This window comes from Juglans microcarpa x Juglans regia, chromosome 1S (genome assembly GCF_004785595.1).
Source record: "Juglans microcarpa x Juglans regia isolate MS1-56 chromosome 1S, Jm3101_v1.0, whole genome shotgun sequence".
Taxonomy (NCBI): domain Eukaryota; kingdom Viridiplantae; phylum Streptophyta; class Magnoliopsida; order Fagales; family Juglandaceae; genus Juglans; species Juglans microcarpa x Juglans regia.
Window position 1 is genome coordinate 11,525,349 of NC_054595.1, and position 16,491 is coordinate 11,541,839.

The window sequence follows — 16,491 nt, forward strand, 5'->3', positions numbered from 1 at the left end:
TGATCTTCGATGTGTTTTTTGAGACATGAAACATGGAAAGTGGGAAAGATTTGGGATTCTTTGGGAAGATCCAACGTATACACAACTTTCTCGATTTTTCGAAGGATCTGGAAGGGCCCGTAGTAGCGAGGTGACAGCTTCAAGTTTCGTCGCATGGCTACGGACATTTGACGATTGGGTTTCAATCTCAGGTAGACCCAGTCCCCTTCCTCAAACTCTCTTTCGGTTCTCTTCTTATCTGCATAATACTTCATTTTGTTCTATGCATCTTGCAGATTTTCACGTATTAGTCTTGGTATGAAGTCCATATTTCAGAGATCCTCGTCTACGGCTTGTACTCGGGTCGTGCCTGGTTCGTAGGGAAACATTTTGGGTGGAGGTTGTCCATAAACAGCCTCATATGGTGAGATCCGAATAGAACTATGCCTCGTTGTGTTATAGACATATTCTATGAGAGGTAGCCACCTTGCCCAATCCCTTGGCCTGTCACTGGAAAAACAATGTAAATAACACTCTAAACTTTTGATTGTTACCTCTGTTTGCCCATCTGTTTGAGGATGGTATGCAGAGCTCATTAATAGCTCTGTCCCGCAGATGAGGAACAATTCTTTCCAGAACTGACTTGTGAATATGAGATCTCTATCACTGACTATGGTCTGGGGCATGCCATGTAACTTGAAAATATTCTCCATGAAAACCTTGACTACAGATAATGCTATATAAGGGTGAGTTAGTGGAATAAAGTGAGCGTATTTGCTCAGTCTATCCACAACTACCAATATAACAGTACGTCCTTTAGCTGGAGGTAATCCTTCTATGAAGTCCATACTAATGTCATCCCAATTTCTCTGTAGTATAGGGAGAGGTTGAAGCAACCCCGCTGGGTGGAGGGTTTCAACCTTGTTCCTCTGGCATACATCAATTCTCGAATGAAAGTCCTTACATCACTGCGCTGCCCAGGCGAGAAAAATTCTCTTTTGACTCTTGAATTTGTCTTATGAACTCCTGTGTGGACCCCTAATGGACTGCTGTGAAAATACTGCAGGATCTACTACTGAAATGGCACGAGGGTTTCCAAGTGGAGCCTACCCTTGTAAAAGAGTAGCTCATTGTGAACTTGGTATTCTGCTGAATCCAAGGTCCCTTGATGGTAGAGGTTAATTAACCTCTACAACATTGGATCTTGGTGGTAAGACTTTTTTAACTCCTCTATCCATGCTGCTTTGATCATACTGATTGCCTGAATTTCTGGGTTGAAGGTAATTGGGATGCTGTCTAGTTGGGTGGTGTTTGGTGGGTTAGGCTCTATGTGTTGTGTTTGGGAGTTTGGGTCTGGATTTCTGTTTGGGTTTTCTAAGTGAGGTAATCGGGACAAGGCATCAGCTACTGTGTTTGTCTTACCACTCTTGTATTTGACCACAAAATCATAGCCAAGTAGTTTGGAAACCCATTTCTGTTGAGCAGGAGTACCCAACCTTTGTTCCAGCAAGTATTTCAAGGCATGTTGATCAGTGTGTACCTTGAAAGTTTGCCCAAGCAAGTAGTGTCTCCATTTCCTTATGGCCATTACTAGAGCAAGTCGTTCTTTCTCATATGTGGATAGAGAGAGACTCCTTCCCTTCAAGGTCTGGCTAAGATATGCAATAGGTTGTCCTTCTTGCATGAGAACTGCTCCCAACCCTTCACCAGAAGCATCACATTCAATAACAAAACATTTAGTAAAGTTAGGCAGCCTTAACACTGGGGGTGTCATCATAGCTTCTTTCAATTTCATAAAAGCTTGCTGTGCCTTTTCATTCTAGCAAAAAGCATCCTTCTTTAACAGAGCTGTCAGAGGAGCAGCAATCTTCCCATAGTCTTGCACAAACTTCCTGTAGTACCCTGTGAGTCCCAAGAATCCCCTTAATGCCTTGAGGTTTCTGGGTTCTTTCCACTCCTGCATTATAGTAATCTTTTTAGGGTAAGCCTTTACCCCTTCCCTGAAATAATATGCCTGAGATACTCCACTTCCTTGCTTCCAAAAATACACTTTGATTCCTTAGCAAAAAATTGATGATTCTGCATGACCTCTAAAACCGTTTGTAAATGTGTCAAATGCTCTTGCAAATTTTTACTGTAAACCAAGATATCATCAAAAAACACCAGAACAAATTTTCTTAGGTATGGTTTAAACACCTGATTCATTAACCCTTGAAAGGTAGAAGGTGCATTAGTCAGCCCAAAAGGCATGACTAGAAACTCATAGTGACCTTCATGGGTTCGAAAGGCAGTTTTTGGGATATCTTCAAGATTCATTCTAATCTAGTGGTAACTTGAACGTAAATCCAGCTTGGAAAACACTTGAGTCACGTGTAATTCATCCAAAAGTTCATCAATGTTGGGTGGGATATTTATCCTTAACAGTATCTTTGTTAAGTGAACGGTAATCCACACACATCCTCCACCCCCCATCAACCTTTCTTACTAGTAAAACTGGAGAAGAGTATGGACTTTGGCTGCCCCTGATAATACCTCCCTTTAGCATTTCAGCTACCAATTTCTCAATTTCTTCCTTTTGGTAGTATGGGTATCTATAGGGTCTCACACAGGTTGGTTTAGAACCAGGTAAGAGGATGATCTTGTGATCATGACTCCTTGGAGGTGGTAAGCCACTGCGTTCCTCAAAATAAGTTTTAAATTGGTCAAGAATCCCCCTTTTAAGGCCACGGGTGTGGACTCAGTAACTTCTGATTTATTTCCTTCTAAAAACTGAACCCAAATCCCCTTAGCAGAATTTCCTCTCAAAGTTTTCACATACTCAGCCTCTTCAATTACTCTACTGGGTAATTGTATTCCCCTTAGTGTAGTCGTGTTGCCTCCTAGTGAAAAACTCATAATTAGGTCATTGAAATTCCATACTACAGTCCCCAATGTTTTGAGCCAGTCCATCCCTAAAACAACATCACACCCTCCCAAAGCTAGTAAATACAAACTAGGAGTAATTTCTAAGCTTTGTAGTTGGAATGGGGCAGCCTTACAAAAACCAAGGCAAGGAAGGGTTGACCCATCAGCTAATTTGACTGACTGATTGGTGTTTCCCACTGGCAATTTAGCTTTCTTTGCTACATTTGGATCAATAAAACTGTGTGTACTCCCTGTGTCAATGAGAGTTATCACACTGATTTTATTGATGACCCTAACTATTCTCATAGTTTTAGGAGCCGTGGCCCCAGCTATAGCATGTAGGGAAATTCCCACTGGTTCCCCCTTCTTTTCCTCCTCTTCATTTTCTTCTTTTGTGTTAATAACAGTTACTGACTCATCTACCTCCTCATCCTCTACTTCTTCTATTTTCATTCCCTCTAACAGAAAGAGTTTAGGTCTACTGCATCTATGGCCGGGTTGGAACCTTTCATCACAATAATAACAAAGACCTTTAGCCCTTCTTTCTTGCATTTGTCCAGAGGATATTCTTTGAATTGGGATTGTTGGTCTTCTGTTGTTGTTGGGAAATGTTTTATTTTGGTAGAGGTTATTGCTTCTGGATGGTGGTGGTGGAAGTCTTAGTATAGGTGTAGTGGGTGGTGGTTTAGGAGTTGGGTGGTTGTTTGGAAGAGGGAAATGGCTTCTACTTATGGCTTCCTCCTCTTGTAACTTAGCTAAACCAAAGGCAGCGTGTAGAGTATTTGGTTTGAACATAGTTACTATTATTCTGAGATCTTCCCTCAGACCACTCAAAAAGGTACTTATCCTAAATTCTTCTGTTAAACCTTTGATTTTGTTGGATAATTCCTCAAATTTGGTCGGTATTCCTCTACTGTAGTTGTCTGCTTTAGCTTAGTAAACTACCCCATGGGATCCTCATAAGCAGAGGGTCCAAACCTGATTTCTAAAGCACTAGTGAACTCATCCCAAGTGTTCACTGGACTAGATTCTTTAAGCCATGTATACCAAGATAAGACTTTCCCTTCCATATGGAAAAAAGCTATTTGCATCTTTTGATTATCTAAGATGTCATAGTAAGAGAAAAATTGATTTGCTTTTAATATCCATTGGACAGGATCGGTACCATCAAATTTAGGAAATTCAAGCCTAAGAGATCTAGCTTGTATCCCCCCATTATTCTCAAATAAAGAATTGGTACTGACCTTGGTATTTGAGGATTCTTCTCCTGACACTGATTTCCTTATCTTTACCATCATTTGCTCATATGTTGAAGCCAAATTATTGATCTGTTGTAGAACCGCTTCTAACATTCCTTTCTACCTTTGTTGCTCTTCCCGTAGGTTCTCATTGTCCTTTTTCATTGTTGCCACCACTTCGATCATCTGTGCTTGCCTGGTTCCCTCAGCCATGTCGCAGGAACGCGACTCTGGATACCAATTTGTTACGTGCAATTTATGGATTGTAATAATAAGAAGACAAATCTAGTCAATATGAGGTGCCAATAACCTCCCTCACACAATATCTGAATAAAACACTCGATAACTTCATTACTGAATCAAACGGATATAAATAAGAGACACCATGAAGCGGAATAACCGCCCATAACCAACATGGCCCAACAGGGCCCATAACTACCTAACTGATACTTATAACTAACTTAACCAGGTCTTACATAAATAAACTGACTAAAAGGCCCACGGCTTACTAGCCCATGACCTACGACCAGACTCAACAATACAAATAAGGACTCTAAGAACCAAATAATTACAACTCATGCCATCATATATATTCATCCTAAACAACCCTAATCGGCAACACTAACATTCAGACAACCCTCCTAGTTGATCGCTGCACATCTAACATACCGTTGGCAAGAGGGGGACGTCCGGACAAATGGGCCTTTACAACTCAAGAAGGGGACGGTGCACAATGGGGGTGGAAGGGACCTCTGTAAACATGGGAAGGGGATGACGCACGATGGGGACAAAGGACCTTTGCAACTCAGGAATCATACGATGCATGGAGGGGAAGAGGAAGGTTAGGGTTCAGGAGGTTAAGGATCAGGAGGATGGGGATGAATCTCGATTAGGGCATAAGTGTTTCAAACGCATCGTTTCATACAAGCTTCAGAGAAGCCATGCGAATTCCACTTAAGTGGAATGTTATGACTTAGGGGTGGGCAGCGGGGCCCTATATTATTAAATATATATTTATATTTTAATTGTGTATATATAAATATATATTACAATTTTTTAGACTTGCTCACAAAATATACATTGGTAAATTTAAAAACTACATAGTTTAAAAATTAATACACTACAGTTTACACAAAATATGTACTAGCAAATTTAAAAATTACATAATTTTTAAATTATAGTCATATTTACAAAATTTAAATTTATAAGTTGGATCTAAAAATATATTTTTAATTATTTTTGCACTTATAAATAATTTTTAAATCAAATAATATAGTGTTTTTTTTAAGTAAAAAGAGGCGAGGCGGATTCCCAATCTGCCCCGCACCCCGCCCATTGGGGCGGGGTACCCTGCCCCAGCATCCAAGGGGCGGGGAAGGGGTGCCCCCGTCCCGTAGGGGGCGGGTAGCACCCATACTTTATGTTTCATCATCCATGTGGAAGAGCCATGCACGTAGTCGCATTCGGGAATTGCAATAAGAATTTCTCTTTTAAAAGAGGGTTAAGACATTTGTGAGACATAAATTTTCACCTTAGTTTCATTCCAAACGAATCAACAAAGAACATATCGATATCATTTCCTCGATGCTACCTAAAACTCGTTGGAGTTCATATTGTATTTGCAGGCAACGTTTGAAGTTGCAGCCAAGGAGCAAATTCAACATTAACTTATGTTTCCACGTTCTCTGTGCATAGATGTTTGGGCTTTGGGATGGGAATTTATTTCAATTTCTTCAAGAAAGTGTCATAAGGATCGCTTTTTAAGAAATTTATAGTTTAACTTAACTAGGAGCTCTCTCCTGTTTCTCAAATTGTTGCATTTCCTCAAAACCTCCTGTTCTCTTTGGACTCATGTTTAAGTTGCGGCCCCCTATCTTATAAAAATAACATCACTTTATATAAATACTATCATTTTAAAATAGTTATTGATAGGTAAAAATCTGGTTTCAATAGAAAATATATATAGAAAGGTAGACAATGACATAGCAATACTAAGGAAAGTAAAGACAGGACAGTTCCTGGAGTGGAACACAAAGCACAATTTCAAAAAATCAAGCTATAAGCATGTATCATACACAGATCATAGGAACTTGATCTCCATATATTCCTCTTGGGACAATGCGTTACCGTTGGGCATACCGCTAGTCTATTTTTTTTTCAACAATTTTTTAATATCCTTAATCATTAAGAAAAAAAAAATACACAATTTCACTAATAGTCACTTCCTTACCTATTAAGTAAAAAAATTAAAAAATTAAAATAATTGAGCGGTAACTTTGTGAGGCTCCACTAGCATTTTCCATTCCTCTTGAGAAAGAAAGATAAATACAATCGCACTACTAGTCATTTGCGAAAAGGGAAAAGAAATAAGAAAACAAAATTGAAAAGCATGGTTTACATTTTCCTTTCTTTCTTTCAACGCCTTGATTGGGTATTATTCAAGTTTTTGGAACCAACGAGGCCAATATACAGGCTACCTTGATAGCATCGGCACTGCATCCCATCCCTCCGCAAATAAAGCAAATTCTTAATCATGATTTCTTCCCCTGTATATCTTTTCCCATGTTTTCAACGTCTTCCCTTTCTACGGCACTAGTCGAAGCTGTATCGGGCTGCCTGCTTAGCCCCGTTTTCCAGCTCCCATCTACATTTCCTTGGTTGCTACTTGCAGAACCAGCCTCCTCATCAAAACGCTTGCTTCTCTCATCATCGGCAACGACAGCACGCCATTGATCCTCCTTTTCACCCCTGCATTAACCATCAGAACATTGGGCATAGATCTATATAATTCTGCTAGCAAAGAAAGAGAAAACTATCAACCTGTCAGAAATTAGTCACTTTCAAGATTATGGTTTGTTTGTTATAGGGAATATTGAACTTGCTCAAAATGGACTTATACAAGGATTACTTATACTGAATTAGTATGCTCAGAAAACAATGATTCAGCTATTGCATCGGCAAATCGAACCCAGCAGAATATGTTGATATTAGAGTGTCTTTGCAACTAAAAGACCAATAAAGTTAAGATGAGCAGAGCGCAACCGTGCTATTGGATTGTCACAATCTTAGCTGCTTAACAGGATATGGGTCATCTACATCATACCATCAAGATCAATTAGCTCTGTGGCAGTTAACATCACAGACGTTACCTGATCTCAAGCATGTTTCCAAGCCTACACTGTCCTAAATATTCAATCAAAATTTTTAATGAGTTGAAACCTATTAATATTAATCAGTTCCCTCAATTTCAAGTATCGAGGTTCAGGATGTTGTTTTCAAGCCATACCTACTGACAACAGTGAGAAAATATTCAAAACAGGATGCAAAATTACATACCCTGAATAAATAACAAGCCCAACGGTAACAGCAGCAAAGGCCACAAAGTACATCCAGTCAACCTGTCAAGGATCGGTGGTTTTAGATGCCGATTACAGATTTTAAAAAATATAGCTTACATATGATTGTCCATTCTACAATAAGATTGAATATATCAAGTCAGTTTCAAACCTTCTCGTTGTAAGCAAAGACGCGAATCAAGACAGACCACATGTCAGAGGTCAACAAAGACAAGTTCAGCATTGTGGAGCCATTACTCTGCAAGGGAAAAACAAACTTTGTATAGACGAAGTTCTTGAGACAAAATATATCTCAAGATGTTCGACATTGCATTTTTCTATGCAATTGTTGAACCTAAACATTAAAATCCCTCTTATTTTACTTTTGGTATGCAATTTGAACCTCAGATATTCATCGACTCCCGAACCCTCTTTCAGAAATTTACTTCCCTAATGATATGAAGCATTCAGCTAAAATGAAAGTTCACCTTTTATAATGCATGGGAGAAAGATAAGATGTAACCACACCAAGAGAAGGAAATTTGTAGTGTCCACTATGGGCTTAAAATCATCAAGAAAAAATTTAGAATAAGCATATCAACAATCAAAGCTATAACTGATAAAGAGCTCAAAACATACTACATTGGTAAGGGCAACAAGAGAAACTTGTCGGCTTATCAATCACTATCCTTTTGGCTTCAATCTTTCATTCTCAATCCCATTGTAAGGCTATATAAAACACATTTAGGAGGAACAAGTACACAATCAAACGTATAAGCTGGATCCTTCAAGTCATACCTTAAGCAAGATTGGTACTAATGAGTAAAAGAGAAACATTGCCACTGCAAATCCAATAAAAGGAAGTGCCTGACACCAAAAAATGAACAAAACAATGTCAAATTAAATCATGGTAAAAAATTATAGCAAAGTCTTTGCTTTATCACATAACCATTAGGTGAAGGGAAACCTAAATGTTCACATCTATTTTGAATGAAGTTTCTCCCTCCTGATTGAATCTGATATCCTACACATTTACCAGTGCATCCATTCGAGAATATTTTGGCTGGATATTTGATCAGAGTACGATTCAAAACATTTATATACTTCCTCAAAATGTGCTTTGCTGAATGTCTTAAGCTAAATAATATGCCTTTGGTTTTACATCTTGACTAAATTTTGTGTGTGTCAAATTGTTATACATCTGAAAAAGCCAAAATTTATGCGGTGAGACAAGAGGAGTGAAAAGAAAAGAGATTCCCTACTGATAAAAAGATTCTCTACCGCACTGTACAAATCACAACTATCAGTGGCGTCATTGAGGGCAACAATTCAATTATTAGAAACCAAAGGGCGGACAGGAAAATTTATACTCCAACTATATGGCATAAAGATATATTATTGAGCATCTTTTCCTAACATTTTATGATGTATATGTTTTGTCCGCATAAGTCATCTTGTCACTTAACGTAATGTGCTTCATAGTTTTAATTGAAGTCATATATACAAGACAATTAGATGCCTTGCCAAGAGTAATGAATGTTGTGTGGGAGAGGGTGTCTGTGTGTATGTGAGGGGGCGAGAGAGAGAGAGAGAGAGAGAGAGAGAGTTACTTACTGCCCCAGCTGACCAGTGAATAGATTTGAGCTCATTGCGCTCGAGTATGCTTCTACAGGAATCTTTAGGGGCCACAACTTTAAAATGAATCACATATATAAAACAGCAAAACTTGAGACTGTATAGGTTCTTCCCATTACAACATACAAAAGTCATGTGGAGTGGTAAGAATACGAAATATAATTCATTTGATTACACACATGTATGTCCAGAAAATCAATTACCTCAAGAAAAACAAGCAGAAGTAACAAATTACGAAAAATCAAGCATAACAATAAAATATTAGCTCTGAATCAAGGATACATTTGGATAGCACTGATGATGGCACCAAAAAGACCTAGCATTGCCATGAGTTCAACTCTATCAGCATTCTTCACAAGAAATTCCTGCATTGAAAAGAATATCAAGGCTTGACTCTGAGAAATTTTAATTAACCACTACCATTACAACAACAACAAAACAAGAAAAACAAGAAACTAAAAATAAATTCAAAACCACATTGGACTTCAAGACAAGTAAAGTTGTGTGTGCACCCAATTGTGAGAGCAATGAATAGTAACAGTAGAGCATCAGGCATAATTTACTGCTCTGACATTTCATTTCCACTCAAGCAATTTCAAATGAGCCAAAAATACACAAAATGGGAGGAAAATGAATCAGTTCAAGGGGTCCTAAGGTCAAACACATGGAGGGAGAAGAACAAAGAAAAGAGAAGGGGGAAAGCGAATGACTATTAAGAATAAAAAAAGAACTGTCATGAAAAAGTAAGGACCTAAACAATATTAACGATAATATAAAGAAAATAGCACACACCAGTGGCACAACCTAGACTTTGTACGAAGCAGGTAATGAGGAGCAAAGAAAGGCAAACCACAAGAAAAGCAAGGGAAGGGGGGGGGGGGGGGGGGGGGAGGGGGAGGGGGAGAACAAGGTTATCAGTCTACCATATTGGACAAAGAAAGACAAGGGTTTCCCACAACAATAATTTTCCACCTGATTTCCCATAGTAACTACGAGCATGAAAAAATCAGCATTCCACACCATCATTTGCATAATAAGAACTACTTTTAAGAATACCTGCAACCAGAAAAAAAGACCTACAGTATTAGCATACCTCACTGACATTACTGATAGCATATAGCGTAGCACCAGCAATTACAAGTGAATCCCCTTTACGGGGGTTGCTCCCTCCTATAAGTCATGAAAGTGCACGTGACATCAGAATAACTACTTGATAACAGATATATAAAAATATTAGCCATAGCATACTGTCTATGAAATTAGACTTGAGCATCACCAGATAATAAAATAGAGGACAAAACGAAGAATGAATATTTGACTACAGATGATGATGCTTACCTGCTCGATCACCAGCGTGAACATCTGAGAAAATAACAACTACAAGGCCAGCGACACAAACAAGTACACCAAATATCTTTCGGAATCTATATTTTGTTTTCAAGAAAATCCAGGTCAGAACCATGACTGATGGTATTGACCAACAATCTAGAAGCATGACACTTGTCAGAGATGTGTACTGATAGGCCTTCACCACTGCACTTCAAACAGAGTAGATCAGTTACAGCTATTGCAATCATATAGACAGATACAGCCTATGTTTGGTTCCCTGGTTTTTCAAAAGATTTCCAAAAAAATAAAATTCAGCTTCAATCCAAACATTTATAGAATTTTTTTTTTTTTTTTTAAAAAAAGTCAATTAAACTTTTCATCATTTCATCCAATCATTTTCCTAGATTTCTGTGAAAAAGTAAAAAATACAAAAACCAAAACAAAAGCACCCTAAAAAAGTTATAATCAAATGACAACTCTACCTATCAAACCCCAAATAAAAACATACTTCAATATTTTGTTTTCTTTTGTTTGTAAATTTCCTGCCTACTTTCACAAATCCAAATAAACAATACATCTAAACAAAATTCTGAAAAGTTCTCTTAACCAAACGTGCCTTTATTGTGTCATCAAATTGACCCAAGGAATAGTCTCCATTGACTTGAGAAAAGCAATAAAAAAGGGACTAATATGTTAACAATTTCTAATTTAAAATTCCATCTTTAGTTTCTAGTTTATTCTTTCTTTTTTTGGAAGTAAATTAATTTCTAGTTAATTTAGCAAAGTATGCAGTAAGATTGATATTATTGTTCACCAATAAGGGTAATTTGGGTTGTAAAGTGTCCTCCAAATTTGATAATTGCACAATTACATGCTGCATTGATCTGTTTATTCAGAACTTTTACAATTTGTTTCTTTGTTATTTAAGAAACCTAACTTCTGTACACGGGCAGAAATAAATAAAGTGCCTTTTTTCATAAGCCAGCCATAAATAAAACACTTCAACAGATAGACTGTCATTTTTCCTGATAAGGAGGGGCATCGCCAGGGTGTTGGCATGGGGCAAATGCCCACCCTCCCCCCCCCCCCCCCCCCCCCCCCCCCCCCCCCCCCCAACCCTCGGAAAGGGAGACATTCTTCTATTATGAATTAAGTCTCTCCTCCTTCCTAACTCTGAAACAAAAAGAAGTGAGAATCGCCCCCCTCCTCTCTCCTACTCGCTAAACACCCATATATTTGGTCTCATTACATTAGATATAGTTTGAAACATTAAGCGCCTTGCAGTCCGATTTAAAATATAAAACTTTGACAAATACTCATGCAATGACCATCAACAGTTTTATAAGTGTAAAACCGAATCCGCTCTATCAAATATGTTATACTCAATACCTTATTTGAGCCTAATTTTTTAAAATTTCAAGATGTCATGTACACTGTATTATATGAAAATCTTACTGAAAACTGAGAACATTTACTTGATACTTCTTTCATTAAACAAAGTTTACTTCCAAATAATAATAATAATTTGAATTTTCTTTTCTCCCTTTCAAGTTTTGGTACTTTTAGATACTGTCAGATTTTCACTATTGTAACCATTCTCTCTTGGTTTTTCTCACCAATTATATTGGCTTTCTTCCCCCCTTTAGTTACCGCCGAAACCAACATGTGAGATAGACAAAAACAAATAAAAAAGAGCAAGAAAGAGGTAACGTTTTCTTCTTCCTTGCACTACTTTTCCTGTTATTTAAAAATTATTTCTTATAAAAAAATTATTTACAAATTCTTGAATCATATTATAGGCTCACACATACATTGTTGCCTATTAGTCAATACTTAGACATCTTCTATAACTTGTTAAAAGTGTATTATATTGTGTGTAGTTAGAGAATTTACATCTGCTCAAACCACTTAAAAGTAATTTAATTTACTTTTCAAAGTTAGACATCTTGTATATGTGTTAACATTGTGGAGGGGGTGGAAAGCAAAGCATGGGTTCCCTGGCTCATTGATGAGGAGTGTGTGTCAGTGGAGGGGATTCACTTCCAGGGGTAGATCTGCAGAAAAACCGAAGGGAGAAAAAGGGATTTTTTTTTTCCTGCTATGAGATCTCTGTTATGTGGTTCTGGGTCAACTATCATACACTTACAGCATAAGTTTGTAAATCACATTACTCAGGTAACTTCTAGAAATATAAAGAAAAATTGAGTTTCAAGGAAAATTGGGTCCACTAGCAAATTTAATACAAGCCAGGAAGAAGATAGGGAGCTTTAAAAAGTTCTAAAAGGTGGCATTTTAATTAAAATCCAACATTAAAAAAAAAAAAAAAAAAAAAAAAAAAAAAAAAAAAAAAAAAAACCAAATGAACAATAACCATATATACAATGTATCAAACTAAAAAACAAAACTTCAGGACTAAATAAATTCGACATAGAGAACAATATAGAGATCCTCACCAAGAAAATTGCCTTCTACATCTACCAATCCAAGTGGTATGTAGTAATACCATTTTGCCTGCACGGGATTTTTTTAAAAGGATAACATTGCTAGCATTTAAAGATTTGACATAAGAAAAAATAAGTAAAGACAACCATGAAAGTAGGAAAAAAGTATTGGGCCCTTTCACCTCATCTTGCACTAACATATCTCGTGGGTACTGATACTTCTAATCTATTTCACCGTGTCATCAACCAGGGGCTTGACCAAGATTTAGTCTACTCATCCATCCAAAAATCATTAAAAGAACAATTGTTATGTCTTAACTATGTCATTTCTTTTCTGATTGCTGTCATTTCTTAGTGCTAAAAATGCTGTTCCCTTAAGCAAGGCTCAAATTTTGGCAATTTCATATCACACGCACTGGACCTTGGTAGGATGCCAAAGACGGTCTTTTCTGCATATATCGCACACATTGGACCACGACTTGCATAAATAATTCCAATTTTCTATATTTTAAATTCAATAGTCGTTCCATAGTAAGAGATAAAATCGGTGAAGAGTTGAAACAACATGATCACACCAGATTTGCAGACTAACCTCTACAAGAAACCTGATTGTTACTTTACAAACTCTAATGTTCTCTTACTCAACAGCTTGGTGCTGATTCTTTTATTTTATTGTTCTTCCTTATTTGTATATTGGCCGGTAAAATTATGATTGCAGGAAATGGTTTAGCACTTGAGTTGGTTCAATTAGGAAATCTTTTTAAGATGAAACCCACATTTGGTGTTCAAACCAGAAAGTCTCATGCCCCAATAACACAAAGCAACGTCATGGCTTCCAACCATTACAATTAGTCATCTCTAATTTGTGATTGCTGAAAGGCATACAAAATGAATAAAAAGATTTATGATTCTTTTCATGCATAACTTTTGCAATCATCTAGTAACTTATCACCAAGATGGGTTATACCTGCTTCTGAACTGAGCATATTCTATAAGGCCAAGGGCCACAACTTGGTTGGCTACACATGTAGAATTCTTTAATCACTTATTCTAGCAGATGGTCTCTGTAGCAGTCAGAGACAGTCAGAGCTACTATCCTTTAAGGATTGGCTTCAAGACTTGTAGATTTAAGCATATCCATGGCAAACACCTTGCTCGGCTTAATAAATCATCTCAGCATCTCTTCCAGGCTACACGTATCCTATGATTATATTGCAATCTACTAATTGGATACCATTGGAATGCCGGTGTCTCAGACATGAAAATGAAATTAAATGGTAAATAAAAGCCAAGAGGATAACCTTGAGTGCTTTCTTCCGATAAAGCATGATACTTCCATAGATTATCGCCAAGAACACATAGTTTAGAAAAGACTGTGAAGTTGGGGCATTAATTCCTACAAACCATTACAGAATATTATCAAAAAAGGGAGTTTGTTTGGAAAGAGCCAAATTATGAAAGATGATGGAATAAATTCCCAGAAAAAGAGAGTAAACAATCTGTTATCCAACAATTTATATCAGACATCTGTATCAATAAAAAAAATTCTCCCTTTCTTTCTTTATTCTTCCTATTATTTTTTTGTGGGGTAAAAATCAACATATATAGACACACAAACATTTACATACATACATGTAAGAAACTTGAACAAAATACAACACTCAAACCAACTAAGCAACAGTTCATCTTGAATATAAAATTAATTATTCAATAAAATTTGAGCAAAAAAGCACATCCTTTAGTGTATGTCTGGGATTGCGGTGGGTAATATAACTTTTAGCTTAAGACTTATAGTTGTAGGGATTAAGTAATAAGCTCTACCATTAAAAAGCTATTTACTATTTGGTAACCATATGTCTAAAACACTTTCAAACATGTTATATTTGTTTGGAATATAAAAAAGTGTTTTTGAGGTAGAAATGACATAAAAGTTCATTTGAAAATAGTAGTTGCCTGTCATAAGATCAAAGGGCAAAGCTGTAATTATCTGAAAGTTGTGTGGATGTTTTTGTCCATTGACAGTCTTTTTTAAAATTGTAACTACGTACCGCATTATCCGAAAAAGCGCATTTGAGAAAATTATTTTCCTCAAGCACACTTTTTATCTTATTTGAAATTAAAAAGTACTTTAATATGTAATACCCAAACAATCTAAATTTATCATTAAAGAGCTTTTAAGACTATTTAAACACTTTTTAAGACCTCTAATGCAACCGCAAATAGACCCTTACATAAAAATAAACCGCAATACACATTTTACATATGAGTATGATATAATCCATCAATGCATAAACATAGGCATATTGGCTTCCTTGGGGAAAACTAGAAAAATAAAATACACGTTTAAATAAAATCTTAATTCCTAATCGGATATCTCAAAGAAACAGTAACTTTAACAAAATTCGAAACAGCAAAGAACAAATGCACACTCCAAAATGTTTGGAAACTACAAAATTATCAAAATAATTCTCGAAATCTACTTTAAGTTGCAATAAATTATCAACATGATTATTCTTTGAGTCCTTACGATCAGAATGGAAGTACGGGACAACTTTGCCAGTAGAATCATATAAAAATATAGCTTCTGGTTGATACAGCAAATGGAAGAAGATGTAACATGCATGAAAGAAGCCATACCTCTTTTAGCGAGCTCCGAAGACGTGAAGCCAGTGGAAGTAATCAAAAGCGAGAGAAACTGTCCCAGCCCAAGACCTATCAACGTCTTCTTGGTCCAAAACTCATTAAAGTTCATCATTTTCTTCTATTCTTCCACCGAACACAGAACATAAAAGCAACCAGGACGAAATATTCGTCAAACACCCAAGTCAACGAATAAGAAGAATATACAGATAACCATTCGTAGAAGCTATATTCCTTAAGGGTCTATGGGGCTTCACGGGGGATAAAATTCAGCACTTTAATGTCAAAGACCAACTTTCGAGTTTTTGTCGGTATTGAGCGTGGAAAGGGCTCGTGATGAAACGCGAATAGAAGTGACGGCGAAAGTGAGGTTTTTATCTGAGATGACAAAGTGAATACACGCCTGTGGGAGTTTCCGAAATCCTACGTAAAAGAGTTTGCAGCCGTTGAATCGTGACAAGTGGTGGCAAAATGACGCAAACTATTTCCTTTTGCTCTGTTTCGCTTTCTGCGCAGATATCAATGACGAAAACAAGGGGAAAAAACAAACGAAATCAATTAGGAATCTATTAATTACTAATAATAATTGAGCTGGCCTCCTCTACAGTTCCCAAACCTTGAAATTATCCTTTTGAGGGAAAAGAAACTTATATGAAAACTATCGACGTATTGGATTAATTTGGTTTAGGGATTGTTTGGGAAGTTAGATCATGTTTATCATAAAAAATTTCATAATTTTCTTTTCAAGTATTATTTAAATATAAAATATTTTTTAATTATTTTTAACTTTTTTATTTAAAATTATCTAATCATTATAATTAGGGCTGCAAAAATAAATCGGAAAACTGACTCGAAACGGACCGGACCGGTCCTAGATCGGTTTCTCTATTTTAAAAACTGATCATAACCGGTCTGGTCTTGGTTTTATATTTTTTAGGACCGGCATTATATATAATTTTTATAAATTATAAATTTATATGAAATAATGTT

At 36.7% G+C, this 16,491-nt stretch overlaps 1 protein-coding gene across 1 annotated transcript; it reads right to left on the reverse strand.

Annotated features, from left to right (window-relative positions):
- Positions 1–6,351: 6,351 nt before the first annotated feature.
- Positions 6,352–16,027, reverse strand: LOC121247694 (solute carrier family 35 member F1-like). The gene is made up of 11 exons (XM_041146101.1): positions 15,499–16,027; positions 14,163–14,257; positions 12,874–12,931; positions 10,430–10,624; positions 10,185–10,261; positions 9,374–9,456; positions 9,071–9,122; positions 8,255–8,323; positions 7,629–7,715; positions 7,458–7,519; positions 6,352–6,869 (listed from the first exon to the last, which is right to left on the reverse strand). Exons 1-11 carry the CDS (start codon positions 15,614–15,616, stop codon positions 6,653–6,655), a joined length of 1,113 nt encoding a protein of 370 aa, XP_041002035.1. The 5' UTR covers positions 15,617–16,027; the 3' UTR covers positions 6,352–6,652.
- Between the last annotated feature and the right edge of the window lie 464 nt (positions 16,028–16,491).

Coding starts and splice junctions, on each gene's coding strand:
- LOC121247694 (XM_041146101.1), bottom strand. CDS start 15,616: ATGATGAACTTTAATGAGTTTTGGACCAAGAAGACGTTGATAGGTCTT. Junction 14,258..15,498: donor TTCGGAGCTCGCTAAAAGAG/GTATGGCTTCTT, acceptor AATGGTTTGTAG/GAATTAATGCCCCAACTTCA. Junction 12,932..14,162: donor ATCGGAAGAAAGCACTCAAG/GTTATCCTCTTG, acceptor AATCCCGTGCAG/GCAAAATGGTATTACTACAT.